This window comes from Aplidium turbinatum, chromosome 16 (genome assembly GCF_918807975.1).
Source record: "Aplidium turbinatum chromosome 16, kaAplTurb1.1, whole genome shotgun sequence".
Lineage (NCBI taxonomy): Eukaryota > Metazoa > Chordata > Ascidiacea > Aplousobranchia > Polyclinidae > Aplidium > Aplidium turbinatum.
The window spans coordinates 16953701-16970203 of record NC_137487.1 but is presented as its reverse complement, the minus strand read 5'-3'; the positions used below and the strand labels follow the sequence as shown (position 1 = coordinate 16970203).

At 40.8% G+C, this 16503-nt stretch overlaps 1 protein-coding gene across 1 annotated transcript in view; it reads left to right on the top strand.

Moving 5' to 3' along the window:
• Nucleotides 1-16503, top strand: part of LOC145785267 (uncharacterized) — a 48092-nt gene that overhangs the window by 31018 nt on the left and 571 nt on the right. Inside the window, exons 69-101 of the mRNA XM_082596947.1 lie at nucleotides 63-198; nucleotides 430-641; nucleotides 720-834; nucleotides 1174-1458; nucleotides 1655-1806; nucleotides 1884-2019; nucleotides 2251-2462; nucleotides 2541-2655; nucleotides 2725-3179; nucleotides 3263-3347; nucleotides 3710-3843; nucleotides 3995-4130; nucleotides 5130-5341; nucleotides 5724-5838; nucleotides 5908-6089; nucleotides 6493-6622; nucleotides 6911-7071; nucleotides 7635-7770; nucleotides 7914-8125; nucleotides 8207-8321; nucleotides 8682-8869; nucleotides 9437-9521; nucleotides 9637-9812; nucleotides 11667-11802; nucleotides 12266-12477; nucleotides 13250-13364; nucleotides 13649-13833; nucleotides 14308-14395; nucleotides 14535-14719; nucleotides 14836-14971; nucleotides 15339-15550; nucleotides 15709-15823; nucleotides 16177-16366. Of these exons, the coding sequence (XP_082453073.1) occupies nucleotides 63-198; nucleotides 430-641; nucleotides 720-834; nucleotides 1174-1458; nucleotides 1655-1806; nucleotides 1884-2019; nucleotides 2251-2462; nucleotides 2541-2655; nucleotides 2725-3179; nucleotides 3263-3347; nucleotides 3710-3843; nucleotides 3995-4130; nucleotides 5130-5341; nucleotides 5724-5838; nucleotides 5908-6089; nucleotides 6493-6622; nucleotides 6911-7071; nucleotides 7635-7770; nucleotides 7914-8125; nucleotides 8207-8321; nucleotides 8682-8869; nucleotides 9437-9521; nucleotides 9637-9812; nucleotides 11667-11802; nucleotides 12266-12477; nucleotides 13250-13364; nucleotides 13649-13833; nucleotides 14308-14395; nucleotides 14535-14719; nucleotides 14836-14971; nucleotides 15339-15550; nucleotides 15709-15823; nucleotides 16177-16366 (5459 nt within the window). The remainder of the gene's footprint in view (nucleotides 1-62; nucleotides 199-429; nucleotides 642-719; nucleotides 835-1173; nucleotides 1459-1654; nucleotides 1807-1883; nucleotides 2020-2250; nucleotides 2463-2540; nucleotides 2656-2724; nucleotides 3180-3262; nucleotides 3348-3709; nucleotides 3844-3994; nucleotides 4131-5129; nucleotides 5342-5723; nucleotides 5839-5907; nucleotides 6090-6492; nucleotides 6623-6910; nucleotides 7072-7634; nucleotides 7771-7913; nucleotides 8126-8206; nucleotides 8322-8681; nucleotides 8870-9436; nucleotides 9522-9636; nucleotides 9813-11666; nucleotides 11803-12265; nucleotides 12478-13249; nucleotides 13365-13648; nucleotides 13834-14307; nucleotides 14396-14534; nucleotides 14720-14835; nucleotides 14972-15338; nucleotides 15551-15708; nucleotides 15824-16176; nucleotides 16367-16503) is intronic.

The following is a 16503-nucleotide window of genomic DNA, read 5'->3' as shown; positions in this document are numbered from 1 at the left end:
TTAGTGGGAGTAAGTTGTTTGTTCTTTGGAAGTGAATTTTATTCAACATCATTTTGATGCAGACCACTGAAGAAGAGGTAGAGGATCTATTGAAACCTTTCCTGATTGGTCAATATTCGATTGGTGGCGTGTACGACAAAGAAAGTAGAAACAAATTGTCTGTACTTGATGCTTGCCAGAAAGGATTAATATCGAAAGGTTGGTGAAGATGTTTGTGAAAGCTGAGCCCATGTTTTAAACTTGTCATCACATACAATTTTATCTAAAGTTAAAAAGCGCTTTCAATTTCATACAAGTTATTGAAATACTTTAATGAAACTTTAATCATCTATGTTTATTTCACTATAGAAAGATCTTAACGCCTAAACTAGCGTTTGCTGATGTGGTTTTCTAATTAAGACATATCAATTTGTATTTGACATCACACAGGCACAGCATTGAGCTTGCTCGAAGCCCAAGCAGCTGTAGGAAGCATCACAGACCCCACCACTGGTCAACAGATGTCAGTGGAAGAAGCGTTGGACAAGAATTTATTAAATGAAGAATTCGCTCGCTTGCTCAGTCAAGCGGAACGTGGCGTGACAGGATTCACACCCGAAGGATCGAACGAAACTTTTTCCTTGTTCCAAGCGATGGAAAGGGTGAGTTTGTAACCAACACATCAGCATTGGAATCACATCTTTGTTTCGGATCCTATCCAATTCTTGATTTCTTTCCAGGGTTTCATCACAAAATCTCGAGCGATTCGTTTGCTGGAAGCACAAATCGCCACTGGAGGCATCATTGATCCTGTAGCAAGTCACAGATTACCGGTAGAGGTCGCCTACGAGCGAGGTAAATATTATTATTTATTTGAATCAGACAAAAATGCCCATATTCGAATAAAATACTCAAAAATAAAAGACACAAACAGTAGCGTTGCCATAGGAGCCTGAACACATTTCAGCACAATTGCAAGTTGATACAATACATTGCGATTGTGATCAGTAAAACTTAACAGTCTCTTTTTATTTAAAAATGAAAGCAATGAGTGCAACACAAAGAATAAAATTGCATATATGGCATGAGAGGCATGTCATTGTAGTGTTTGAAATACTTCAATTCATACATGAATGAACCATTGAGTTGATTGCAATATCAGTATCGTTGTCAATCATTGAGATGTTTTTACAGGATTATTTGATGAGAAACTGAACGAAATATTGGAAGATCCCAGCGACGACACAAAGGGATTCTTTGATCCGATCACAAACGAGAATCTAACTTATCTTCAACTGATGGAACGTTGTGTTGAAGATCCCGAGACCAAATTGATGTTGATCCCAGTCGGGAAAGTTGTGAAAGAAGATGATGACGTGGTAGCTGTCGATGACTCTGTTGTTGATCAGGAATCCATCACTGAAGCAAAACGTGATGAAGATTCAAGCAGCAGTAGTAGCAGCAGTGACAGTGATGAAGGTAAACTACTACAAAAAAATGTATGAAATGTCAAAGCATTGTCACATGTTTGTTGTTTGTTCATTCAATATGAAATATTTCAGTTCAATTGACTAAACAAGTTGTCTGGAAATATTGTTAGATTGAAAATTTTGTTGAAATTATTTGAACACATGTATTGTATACCTATTGACATTCTTGTGTTTGACATGTGCAGAAGAAGTGGAAACCTCTGCTCCTGCTCCACTTCCCAAGCCACGAGAAGAGATCACTTTCTTGTCCGGATGGAGGACAGCTGTGAAGTTGGTGGATTTGATTCGTGCAAAACTTATTGATGAAGATAAAGTTGTTCAACTGGAAAACGAAGAGGTAGCGTAATATGCGTTAGTAGGAGTAAGTTGTTTGTTCATTGGAAGTGAATTTTATTTAACATCACTTTGATGCAGACCACTGAAGAAGAGGTCAGGGATCTATTGAAACCTTTCCTGATTGGTCAATATTCGATTGGTGGTGTGTACGACAAAGCAAGTGGAAACAAATTGTCTGTACTTGATGCTTGCCAGAAAGGATTAATATCGAAAGGTTGGTGAAGACGTTTGTGAAAGCTGAACCTTTCTGTAAAACTTGTCATCACATACAATTTTATCTAAAGTTTGTAGATGTTGCAGTTTAACACCAGTCTGAGATACTTTGATAAAACTTCACTCATCCAACTATATTTCAGCAGCGTAACATCTCTTAACGCGTAATCGGACATTTGTTGATTTGTTTATCCAACTGGCGACATAGTAATTTCCATTTGACAACACACAGGCACAGCATTGAGCTTGCTCGAAGCCCAAGCAGCTGTAGGAAGCATCACAGACCCCACCACTGGTCAACAGATGTCAGTGGAGGAAGCGTTGGATAAGAATTTACTAAATGAAGAATTTGCTCGCTTGCTCAGTCATGCGGAACGTGGCGTGACAGGATTCACACCCGAAGGATCGAACGAAACTTTTTCCTTGTTCCAAGCGATGGAAAGGGTGAGTTTATAATCAACACATCAGCATTGGAATCACATCTTTGTGTCGGATCCTATTCAATTCTTGATTTCTTTCCAGGGTTTCATCACAAAATCTCGAGCGATTCGTTTGCTGGAAGCACAAATCGCCACTGGAGGCATCATTGATCCTGTAGCAAGTCACAGATTACCGGTAGAGGTCGCCTACGAGCGAGGTAATGAATGAACCATTTGAGTTAATTGCAATTTCAGTATCGTTGTCATTCATTGAGATATTTTTACAGGATTATTTGATGAGAAACTGAACGAAATATTGGAAGATCCAAGCGACGACACAAAGGGATTCTTTGATCCGATCACAAACGAGAATCTAACTTATCTTCAACTGATGGAACGTTGTGTTGAAGATCCCGAGACCAAATTGATGTTGATCCCAGTCGGGAAAGTTATGAAAGAAGATGATGACGTGGTAGCTGTCGATGACTCTGTTGTTGATCAGAAATCCATCACTGAAGCTAAACGTGATGAAGATTCAAGCAGCAGCAGCAGTAGTAGTAGTGGAAGCAGTGACAGTGGTGTTTTAACGATTGAAAATGAAGATGTCAGCGATACTGTAGTTTCTGAGTTGAACATCTCAGTCCATGATCTATCAACAATTGATCTAACTGAGCGAGCTACTTCTGTGACGGGTCATATTTATGCTCCTGGAGAAGAAGTTGATCCTTCAGACGACAGCATGGTGAGTAATAACTGTAACTTCTTATCCTATCCAAGCAAATTTGCAATGTTGATATAACTTTGTTTCTGTTTTCAACTTTACAGTACAGAACTGAATTCAGCTTCAAGGTGGAAACCGACAAGACCTTAAATGAGACGCCAATCAAAATGCGTCTAGACAGCAATCAAAGTAAGCTTCACGAACTGTTCGAACCCGGCCACAAACTTGTGGTTGGCCCATCAAAGAATCGTTTTGTTTTGCAATTATTTTTAAAAGATCAAAATGTTGTCGCTGAACTTGGTATTAATATCTTTCTTTCAACTAACCAGTGATCCATATAGATGCGTAGTGCGACAAAAATAATCAAAAAAGTAGAAAGTATGACACTATGAGTTGGCAAATTCAAGTTTGAATTTGCCAATTTAATCTGATACCTTCCACTTTTTTAACCCTGCTGAATACGTTAGTATCTATTAGCCGTATATGAAACGTTTTTATTTGCGATCGAGTGATGTTGGTTTCATACGTATGTTGTTGGATTTCTTTAACAGCTCCTGTTCCACCGCCCAAACCACGAGAAGGGATCACTTTCATGTCCGGATGGAGGAAAGTTGTGAAACTTGTGGACTTGATTCGTGCAAAACTGATCGATGAAGAACAAGTTGTTCAATTGGAAAATGAAGAGGTAGCTTTACGTTTTTTAAAGTAGCTTTTTAATTTTCTTTTGTCGTGATGCTGATATTCTGCCCCCTTGTAGTCTTACATGCATGAGATGGGACGAGTTTAATTGTTTATGTTAAATGACGTACGATCTTATTGATGTTTTGTATATTCAGATAACTGAGCAAGATGTGGCATCGACACTGATGCCTTTCCTCGTCGGTCAATACCCCATCGCTGGTGTGTATGATAATGAAAGCAAAACGACACTTCCCGTCTACCATGCTCTTCAACAAGGTTTCATTTCAAAAGGTTTGCATAACTTCCTGTTTCCTTATACATTAAAATGTAGTTCAAAGCAACGATGTCATTGGAGTATAAATTAAAGTTGGGGATTGGGCATTTAACATATCGGTTCGTAGAGTTAGAATGAGATATTTTTTCCGGTCCAGGGACTGTTTTTGGTTTAGAACAGTGGTTCTTAGCTTTTTTGTCTTGGCGGACTCGTTTTGGTACCTTCGAAGCTGTCGCAGACCCCTAAAAATTTTGTCTGATATTTTGGTAGCCTATATCGCGTCTCCTAATAGAATCAAATGTTTCATAAGTTTCGAAGCGACACACTTAGAAGAATTTGTTGAACGCGCGACGCACTTATGAAGATTGATGACATTGACGAAATTATGTTATGAGCAACAGGCCTCTGTTGGCACATAGGATCAGTAATCTATATGCTGATTTAATTTTTTTTTTAATTATATCAAAAATTAGAAGAATGTTTGCTACCGTTACAAAGAATGTCTCTCTTTTTTCGTTTGTATTCGATACTACTTCGTTATAATCACAGTCATTACAAAACTACATGGTGATAGGATGAATGTTGACTGAATGGTGATAGAACTGAATGAATGCTGCTAACGTTTGCATTTCCAAGTTAAGCATTGATCAACAATCCGCTGTATCAAAAACAACTAAGCTGAAGATAGCCTTATCACGTGACCGGCATATTGTGCCGAGTAGTGCGAATTTTGACAGGTCGTCCGAAAGGGTGCCGGTTCGACACTTAAGAGCATGTGCGGCTATATTTTTGGCAAGATACTGTATTGTTTGAAGGTGGGCACAAGGAGTAGCATCCTTGCCTTCTCATCCACTTGATTTAGCATCTTACCGCTTGGGATCCATTGAACAATGCTTATTAATCACAGACGAGTGTTTCCAGTTGAGCAAATGAAAATACAACTTGTGATAATATATCTTAAAAATATTCTATCTTTGCGATGAGAGCGAAACTGACAGTGTTTTATGTCAAAACAGGTACAACATTGAGCTTACTCGAAGCCCAGGCAGCTGTAGGAAGCATCACAGATCCCACCACTGGTCAACAAATGTCAGTGGAAGAAGCGTTGGAGAAGAATTTACTGGATGAAGAATTCGCTCGCTTGCTCAGTCAAGCGCAGCGTGGCGTGACAGGATTCACACCCGAAGGATCAAACGAAACTCTTTCCTTGTTCCAATCAATGAACCGAGTAAAATTCGATTAGGCTGTATTATTTTTGTACTCAACAATTTTTTAAGTTTAACTCTGAATCATATTGAAGTTGATAATGGTCGTAAAGATTCTATAATAGTTAGTGGTTTAACTTTGGGTGGTAAAAGCGTAGACTCTCGGCCCCAGAGGTTCACACAACGAAGACGAAGAAGTTTGAAATCAATTGGTTATAGTGGCATTGGCGCATTACTGTGCGTCGTGGTTGAGCTCCAAAGATATTGCTTCAAGATACTCAAACATGTGTTTACCATCACCATCGAGTGGAACCATCGGGTGGAACTACAATAGAATTTAATGATTTTGTTAAAGTTACGAACGTTTGACAAAATGAATCCCGAAACTCTATAATTTCTTTCCAGGGTTTCATCACAAAATCTCGAGCGATTCGTTTGCTGGAGGCACAAATCGCCACTGGAGGCATCATTGATCCTGTGGCAAGTCACAGATTACCAGTAGAGGTCGCCTACGAGCGAGGTAATGAATGAACCATTTGAGTTGATTGCAATTTCAATATCGTTGTCATTCATTGAGATGTTTTTACAGGATTATTTGATGAGAAACTGAACGAAATATTGGAAGATCCAAGCGACGACACAAAGGGATTCTTTGATCCGATCACAAACGAGAATCTAACTTATCTTCAACTGATGGAACGTTGTGTTGAAGATCCCGAGACCAAATTGTTGTTGATCCCAGTTGGGAAAGTTGTGAAAGAAGATAAATGGGTGAGTCTGTATGGTTCATAATAAATTACTCAGAAACTATGATGCAAATGAACTTATTTTTAAATAATGTTTCATTTCATTTGTTTCTCGGCAGCCGATTTGTAGCAAGAATTGACAGCGATAGACACGTGTTTCGCCCATGAGGCTGGGCTGAATGGCTAGCGTGGAAGCTATACCGTTATGGTTAGCGAATCGCAACTACTCGCTGTACTAGTGAGTGCTCAGCCTTGTGCTGATAGCCGGGAAGAACGCCCCTTTCTTCACAATTTCATTTCATTTATTGAACATTTGAACACTCATGGTAGCTTTCTTGATCAAGACTGCAATTTTACCACCGATAACTGAAAATAAAATCAACTTTTGCTTGGCTGCTAATTGTGACGTGTTACTGTTGCTAATTTAGTTCAAATCAGAAGTGGCGCACGCTGCACACACGCACACCTACAGCTCTAACCTCAACATCACGATTGAAGACGACAAAGAGGAAAAGACATCTGAAATCCGAGTATACGTTAAACCGGAGATTGATCAAGGTAAGGGACGCTGCACTAGCGTAACAATCTACGTATTGTCATTTGCTATTGTAAACTTGCGCATTGACGAAAGAAAAGTATGAGTTTGATTGATTGTCTGTGTAACCAATTATTCAATATTACAAAAATAAGAGTGGTATGGATGTAATCTGTTGCTGGCCTAGGGACCTTCACTCGTCTTGCTAGATTCACTCTGGACTTGCTTATTCAAGATTTCCATTTATTTTCATCACGGAATATATTGCCGTTATGTGCGTCTAATTCAGCTTTAAAAAAAAACTTTTTTAGAAGCAACTCCCGAGGCAGTGACGTCATCAGGCGTAGCTCCTAAAAAGCATCGAAACGACATCAGGTTCAAGTCGGGTTGGCGGAAGGTTGTCAAACTAATGGATTTGATTCGCGCCAAAGTGATTGACGAATCAAAAGTCGTGCAGCTGGAGAACCAGGAGGTGTGTATGGTTGCTTTGACGACACAATTATTACGTCAGAACGAGAAGATGAAAGATCTTCAGGCGGCAAAGATCATTAAACGCAGCCTTTCGGTTTAAATGTTTTGGACTGGAAAGTTTACCAAAGCTTCCCTAAAGCAGTGTGAAAACTCTAATCCAGAAGCTGAAACAAAAATTTGATTTCACAGCTGTAGCAAACAGAGACTGATCTAGCATTGAAGCTTAATGGGTGCAGTGGGATAAAGGCTAAAACAATTAAACCAGGACTACGTTTACGAAGCTCATGCTGGTCAAAAAAAATTACAATTTTTTTTGACGGAAAACCCTTGTTTGTATGGCAAATCCGCCGAAGCAATCTCAGATTTTCCCCCTCAAAACACCCAATTTAACTCTATTGGAATTCATTTAAGCATGGTGGTCTCATCATCTTTCTGGACCCGCCACTGCTAGTACGCTACGTCGTTGCAGATCTGCTTCCTGCTTATTATTAATTAGAAAAAATGTTGTTGCCCCTCTCCCTTTACGATATTGTAAAGTGATACAAATTGTGGTTACAACTTCAGATTACTGAAGAGGAAGTTGAGCGCGAGTTGAAGCCTTTCCTAGTTGGCCACTACCCCATTGGAGGGGTCTACAACAATGAAACTGGACAGAAGATGTCCCTGCTTGATGCATACAAGCAAGACCTCATCACCAAAGGTACCGTCTATTGTGTTCAGTTGCCTGTGGGTTTCGCCAGTTTTGCTTTGTATTTATTTTATTTTTTTGATACTTTGCATGCAAACAGTTACTCTACTGTTTGACGACTGACATCATATCAATTTATATTTGACAACACACAGGCACAGCATTGAGTTTGCTCGAAGCCCAAGCAGCTGTAGGAAGCATCACAGACCCCACCACTGGTCAACAGATGTCAGTGGAAGAAGCGTTGAAGAACAAACTGTTGGATAAACGTTTTGCCACCGTGCTCAGTCGAGCGGAACGGGCCGTCATGGGCTTTACATTGAAAGGAACAAATGAAACATTCTCTTTGTTTCAAGCAATGAAACGGGTACGTTAAGTGTGTGCTGCAACTATAAACAGCAAATAATATTTTCCTTCTTTGATAAACTTATAACACGATTGCTTCCAGGGTCTTGTCATGGAGTCACACGCGATCCGTTTGCTTGAAGCACAGATCGCCACTGGAGGCATCATTGATCCTGTAGCCAATCACAGGTTGCCGGTAGAGGTCGCTTTTGAACGAGGTAAGTTCAACTCTATTGTAAATATGACTTGTCAAATGACATCAATCAATGTAGTGGCTTTGACTTATATTTTAATGATTACTTTATGTTGTATACCGTATCGTAACAAGTTGCAAGTTCTTCTATGGCTTACTCGTTTCTTTCATTTATCCCTATATTCACTACGCAGTAGTGTTGTGACAGGGAGGTCCAGGACGATTTTTAGGCCGGGATCATTTTAGGGTCGTGGAACCTTTCCAGTGGCTCGAGAACGCAGATAACACCGCTTATTCTTTGAAGTCCAATTGTTTTGTTTGAGGGTGTTTTGTTTGAGAGGCTATGGGATCCCTATGGTAATATTTGTTGTAACTTTTTGATCAGGATTATTTGACGAAAGAATGCATCAGATCCTTGAAGATCCCGATGATGACACGAAAGGTTTTCTGGATCCGATCACAAACGAGAATCTAACTTATCTTCAACTGATGGAACGTTGTGTTGAAGATCCCGAGACCAAATTGTTGTTGGTCCCAGTCGGGAAAGTTACAAAGAAAATGGACGACGGAAAGGTAGGACAATGGTTTTGTTGAGAGGTTTCTGCCTCCTTAATAACAGGCTTATGGATTTTATTAACTTTTGACATCTCTACAGCTTGTAGCTTACCCAATAAGTCACAGTTATCTGGTCACATTTAAACTTAGGTTTTTATTGTCATAAAGTTCAACTTTTTTTTATCGCATTTCTACCATTTTTGTGGTGTTTGAGTGATATTGTGAAGTTTATTTGAATTTATTTCGTGTTGCAGCGTTTGTCAACAACATTGTATCATTGCCTGCTTGTTCAATTTTCAGTTGGACACACAACCAGTATATTCAAATCGATCATTTAAAATAATTATATTCATTTAAAAAAGGTATGAACTAAGGTATTAAGATCCTACGTATCTGGATGCACGTATTTTATACACGAATCAGTCCAACTCCATCAGCAGTCTCTTGCTGTAGTCGCTGTTGATACCTTTGCTCGCGGGTTGGGAATGAACCACGGTCTCAGAGTATCACAAAGGAAAACCCAACACGAAGAAGATGTAGGATTATATCATTCGTTTATCTTGTCACTTTTGTTCAACAAACCAGGTTGATAGCAGCAGCTCCACCGTGACCACCACCACCACCACAGTGGAAATTATTACAACGGTTGTTTCTGGCGATACCAGCAAAGGTCAGTGATTTCTGAAACCAAAGCCTCACTGTATTTAAAATGTGGCATTCAATTTGTGTCTTAAGTTTATCTTATCTCACTTCAGTGACGACATAAGATTTTGTTGATGTTGCAGCTTCCATTGATTCCACGGATAAGGAGAAGAAGTCATCTGCTTCCCCATCATTGCCGAGGAAATCCCGTGAAGAGATCACCTTCCAGTCCGGATGGAGGAAGAGAGTATCCTTGTTGGATCTTGTACGTGCAAATGTCATTCAAGAAACAAAGGTTCAGGATCTTGAACAAGAGAAGGTATTCAGATTGTCGGTGTTTATAGAAGTATCCACCGGTGTCATTTTGCTTGTTTTTGTCGTTATATTTTTGAAATACTTATATCTCCCATGCTGTGTGCGTTATAGCGCTCACTTCGTGAAGCAATTAATCGTGTTTAGAGACACAACATTGTAACGTGAACTACTACGGTAGTTTTCCTTTGTTCAATCGCGTTCTGCAATCTATTTTATGTTTATCATGCATCAGGTAAGTCATTCATCAGCTGTCCCTGGTTAAATTGGTATCATGGTTGTACTCATAATGTGATCTTGTTTACCAACGGAGCATTCACATTGGTGCGCACAAGGCATGTGTATTGTATAGGCCAGTGCTCTTCAACCGGGTATACTGTATACCCAAGTGTATACCAGATCAAAACTAGGGTATACAGCTGGAGAAGGGTATACGAAGGGTATACAGCTTAGATCTGTGATAATGGAAGTCACAACAGAGGTACGGTGGCTATCGCGAGGGAAAGTTCTTTCCCGTGTGTTTGAACTTTGCCAACAATTATTAGAGGCATTTTACACTGAACACGGAGACCCAAGGGCTTCCAAGTTTCGTGACATAGTCTGGATTGCAAAATTGGTATACTTGGCGTCGATTTTTGATCGTTTGAACCAAGTGAACATCAGTCTTCAAGGGAGAGGGGGTGATATATTTCGGTCAACTAGCAAGATCAATACGCTGAAGATGAAAATTGCACTCTGGAAAGAGAATGCTTTGTCGAAGAACTTCAATGACTTTCCTATATTAAGTCAATACATGAAAGAGTCTAGCTGGTAGTTGGAGGACGTTTCTACTGAAGATAACTTGTCTTCCTTTATTGTTGGTCACCTGAAATTACTTGCCGACCATTTGACTACGTATTTGCTCGAAGATAATGAACAATGTCTGGAAGCAAACTCGTGGATTATCCAACCATTTAATGACAAACCAACTGAGGATGAGGAATTATTGGAACTACGGGCTGATTTAAATCAAAAATATATACTCATTCCGAGAAGTGGATTACACAGAATGTTGGGTTTCTCTTCTTGAATTTCCAAAATAGGCTACAAAAATCTCGCGCGAAAAGCCATTGATGTCTTGGTGCAGATGCCTACAACTTACTTGTGTGAAGAAGGATTTTCCAGTCTTGTTGAGGTCAAGTCAAACAAACCAAACTCGATACTTGACATTGATTCTTTAATGCGGGAAGGAATAGAGAAAGAGCTAACACCACGTTATGTCCAACTTGCCGAAACAATGCAACAACAAGCTAGCCATTAAATCAATTTCAATTTTGACGTTTTTTGCACTTTTGCATGCATAGTTTCTTGTGCCCAGTTCAAGACTACTATAATCACTTTAACAAACAATTAAGTAATTATTAGTTTTTTTTTTTACTTCCTGTGCACAATTAAACATTGCTATTTGTGAGGTATACAAAGTTATTAAAAATTGAAAAAAGGTGTACCACGGACAAAAAGGTTGAAGAGCACTGGTAGGCTACTCAAAACGTTTTTGAAATTTTTGGGATGCGCTACTTGGAACCGGACTAGACTGCTAGTTGACTGACAGCGGAGGTAACCATTGTTTTACTAACCTGGTTTTATTGGATGCGCATCAGTTAGACAACCACAGCGTTGGCGAACTGATCGTTTGATAACTTCCTATTCGAGAACATTTTATGACATACGTTGTGTAAGAGTAGCCTACATAATTCGACTTACTGGATTATGAGATTCTTCTTGTAGAATCTTCGTACAGAGAAGTCTTCATTCGTCATTTTTGACTAAGTGAGCTCAGTTTGCCGTTAACCTGGCCGTTCAATGCTTTGTGTTGCTTCAGATCTCATTGGAGGAAATTGAGCGGGAATTGAGACCTTTCCTGATTGGTCAATATCCGATTGCCGGTGTCTATGACAACAAGAACGGCAGAAAGATGACTTTGCTTGACGCGTTTCAGAAAGGTTTCATCTCACGAGGTAGATTCACATATTTCGTTTCGTCTTAGTGACCTCCTTATGTCATTTGCTAAGTCCTTACTCAAAACTTTTTATCCGTCAGATCGCAAACAAATAGGCCGCTTACATAAGCAACATACCCTGATAGGGTTTGAGATTTAACCTGCTCGAGGTAGGTAATCGTCTGTGCATCCAAAACAAACTCTCCACTCATGTGATAACTGGCAACTTGTTGGAACTTGTCTTATAGCAACTTGTTGTTGCTATAAAAATCTTACTTATTGACAAAAGTTGCAGTGTACGATTGTATGTAAATGTATGTATATGAAACTAAAGTATAAATAGTTATGCTTCGAATATATTGCTTCATATTTTCAAAAATCGGTGGATGAATAACAATTCTACCTGTCACAAGTTAGACTACTTTAAAATCTGTTATCTCTTCCAATATTTCATGTTATTACATCTGCCATCACGTTTACAGGTACAGCATTAAGTCTACTCGAGGCCCAAGCAGCTGTGGGGAGCATTACAGACCCCATCACTGGTCACCACATGTCTCAGCAGGAAGCGTTGAGAAATAATTTGCTGGATAGGACATTTGCCAGCCTGCTCAGTCGTGCGGAACGGGCTGTGACAGGATATACACCGAGAGGAACAAAGGAAACTCTATCATTGTTTCAAGCGATGAAGCGGGTAAGAAACTTGGCTACACTGCGCATGACAGACATCTTAAGGATGGCGAAGGAAAGTGGTTTATGGCTAAAGTGCTTTTCACGTGATTCTCTTTGAAATATGTAAGCTTTTGATCCATCTTCTCCCCACCCTTAAGTTTTGCACACCAACCAACTTTACGCAATCTTAAACTGCCTATGCCTAAGTGTATCCAGTTTCACTACAGATCGCTTGATTGTCACGTTCAATGTCCATATTGCAAATGTTCTGCTTCTGCAGTGATGTCAAAGTATGTCTACCCGACAGCTCAAGCGAGCTTGCACCGGCGTTTGTGAACGACGGTGTGGCAAGATTAAGCAGCAATGGCTTTTCTCCGGGTGTGCGCTTAACAACGCACTTCAAGGGCAGTTTGTTGCAACGATTTGTTTGATGAAGATGAAATAATTACATGCAACAACACTTCGGCAACAAGCGGATACTCCGCATTGTCAAACTCGATGACCGAACCAGCGTCCATGGTTCAAAGTCTCGACAAGTATGTAAAACTGCCAGGATAAAACTTTCGAAGACCTCGGCTTTTTTAGTCTCAGGATAACGGTCTCTACAATGAATTGAGCTGTTGATTTTTTTATTACCGGTACGCAGATCATCATCTCGTCTTATTCCTGAAAATTGATGAAAACGTTGTCAAGTATATTATTTAAGTATGTACTTTTGCAAAGCGATCATAGATTATTCCACAATGCACTGTCACTCATACAATATTTGACATACACAATTTTCCAACTTACAGGGTCTTGTTGTCAAATCGCACGGAATCCGTTTGCTAGAGGCACAAATTGCCACTGGAGGCATCATTGATCCGGTTGCCAACCACCGACTGCCGACAGAGGTCGCGTTTGAGCGAGGTAAGTGACTTATGTGGTCGTAAAGATGTTGAAAGGCCCAGTCGGCATTGTAGCCTAAATGAGGAAACTACACGATCAGGTAATACCGATTCAACTCTCAGGGATGTGCTTGAGCAACGATTAAGGTGGCTCACCACCTAATGGATAGTCTCGGTAACCGTGCCTGTAACAGTGGTTCAATCCTCCTCCATTCTTTTAACTATACTTTGCTCAATGCACGGGAAAACATGACAAGGCTATTTCCAGTCAACTTCCTAATCACGTGACGCGTTTGCTAATCACAGGTTTGTTCGATGAAGAAATGCATCGCATCTTGGAAGATCCAGGTGACGACACAAAGGGATTCTTTGATCCGATCACAAACGAGAATCTAACTTATCTTCAACTGATGGAACGTTGTGTTGAAGATCCCGAGACCAAATTGTTGTTAGTTCCGGTCGGAAATACTGAGAGAGGCGGCGATGGCTCGGTAAGCCCCACAATAATCTGTGTATTTATGCAATTGCTATGTGTATTTTGGCATTTTGTCTGAGAAGTCAAACGCTTTTTCTTGTATTTTATGGGCCAGAAAAAGTTTGTAATCTTGCTTTCAGTGCTTTACAAGGTGTGTGTCTAAGCGCAGCCGCTAAAGGCCGCAGCTGAAATACATTCTAACCCTGAATCCATTCACTTAACGCTAAATGCCATCAGGAACGAAACTCGGTTTTTTGTATAAACCCGACAGGGTATCGAACCCACATCTTCCAACTCGGAGGCGAGCGCTCTATCCTATATCCGTATCCCGTATCCACTGAGCCACCGGCCCGGTGTTTTGTTTTATATTTAGATTAATGTTTTGAGATATGATAAAGGAATCCAACAGGGGCCGCGCGTGCTTCGTGAGTTGATAGAGATTAAACCTTAATCAAGCCAAAGCCATAATTCAACTGGATTTTATATACAGTTCTCCGAACATAGCCTTGACATCTCGTTTGGAGGAAGGTACACCAGCCAGCTGAGCAGCATGAACAACTCCATGGTAGACGAAAGTGGTAAGTACGAGTGGCGATGCCTTTTGTGCTGATGAAGTCCGTATGCACTAGGTATACCTGGAATGCTAACCTGGGGTGTCTGTGATGCTCCGATGAATTTAATGTTTTACGGACTCAGTGGTGGACATTGTTTTGGTAGAATCGTTCCCTCAAACGCCCTCCGAGCCTGAAGACGCCCCCCACTTTGGGAGCATGTTGGAGCAAACAACATCCCTGGATGAGATCAAGTTCAGATCGGGTTGGAGGAAAACAGTGAAGCTGATGGACCTTGTCAAGGCCAAACTGATTAAGGAAACGAGAGTGCAGGAGCTGGAGAGCAATCAGGTGTGCAACGTATTTCCGGGGCAGTTGTTTGAAATCAAAATATTGACCTAATGAATCAGTCTTTCAACTGCTCTGTGTTGATCTAATTCTAATGCATCATTGTTTATTCTGACAAGGTCACACTGGAAGAATTGGAGAAGGAGCTGAGACCGTTTCTGGTTGGCCAGTACCCGATCTCGGGGATCTACGATGATCGTGTGGGGAAAAAGATGTCCTTGTTGGATGCGTTCAAGACCAGGCTCATGTCGAGAGGTAAGTGATTGTTTAAAGGTTTCAATCTTCACTTGACCCACGAGCACTCAGCCTTATGCTGACTTCCAGCTTGATCACTCCTTTCTACACAGTGCACAACTGTACAACAGTACAAGACATCGTGGCACTTGCTGGTTTGGCTTTTTTCTTTCCACAACGGCAAGACTCCATTGATTGAAGAAAGCGGCAGTCGATTGTCCGGCACGAATTAGTGATGCGATACTGATAAGCCCAGTCTAGCGTGCGAAACACGTTTCTATCGCTGTTAATTCGCACTACACTCAACTGCCAAAAAAAAAATTTACATGTCCCTAATTTATTGAAATAGATCTTCCTTCTGAATTTTGATCTCTATTCATTTTAACAGGAACGGCTTTGAGTTTATTGGAGGCCCAAGCCGCAGTTGGGAGCATAGCGGACCCCCTCACGGGCCAGCACATGTCAGTGAAGCAAGCCCTGGCACGAAAGTTGTTGGACACTCACTTTGCAGCGGTGCTAAGCCGCGCGGAACGAGCCGTAACAGGGTTCAAACCCAAAGGGTCATCAGAAACTCTTTCTTTGTTTCAAGCCATGCGAAAGGTGGGCAAGCAATCGGCTAAAAGTTTTCGGAGTAAATTTTAGTGCAACGGTTCCCTTCAGTGTGGTTTAAAAAAGGTTAGGGTACTCAGCCCTTTTTAATTGTTTTCAAACGAGCACTCGCAGATTGTTTGACAGACAATTGATCTGTTCTGTCACAGGGTCTGGTCGTCGAAAAGCACGGAATCCGTTTGTTGGAAGCACAAATCGCCACTGGAGGCATCATTGATCCGGTTAACAACCACAGAGTTCCCGTTGAAGTTGCTTTTGAACGAGGTGAGCGCATGGCCTGGCAAGCAGTTCATAGAGGAACGTTACCGCGACAACAACCAAGCCCTCATTCCAACATTTAATTATACAACAACAAAAATATATCCAGGTTTCCTATCCAGGGTTATCCGTAAACCTTCCATTTACTTTCCGGCCTATTTAAGGCATGTACTGTATAGTCGTATGGGTGCACCTCAAACACGCACCAATGATGTGGAACTTTGTTGCGAGGTGCGCTAAGGAGCAGGTTATGTTGCCCACTATCCTCTGTCCAGTGTGGGGTTGGTATCTGCAGTCTAGATTAGAACTAGATCTGCGGTCTCATTGGTTCAAATCACATTCTAACATTTATTTCGCAGGTTTGTTTGACAAGCGGCTCCACGATATCCTAGAAGACCCAAGTGACGACACAAAAGGCTTCCTGGACCCCAACACAAACGAAAACCTAACCTACCTTGAACTGATGGAACGTTGCATCACTGACCCAGACACGGATTTGTTACTGATTCCGATAGTGAAGAAAGAAGATAAGAAGTCATACAAAGAAGGGTGAGACTGTGCATCATCTATTTGTTCTAAACGGCCTGTAGCCCCCACTGATTGAACGAACGCAAAGCGGTTTAACAAATTATAAATCAACATACATGTGGTGCTCATCTTGAGTATGGGTGTACGAAACTTTGGAT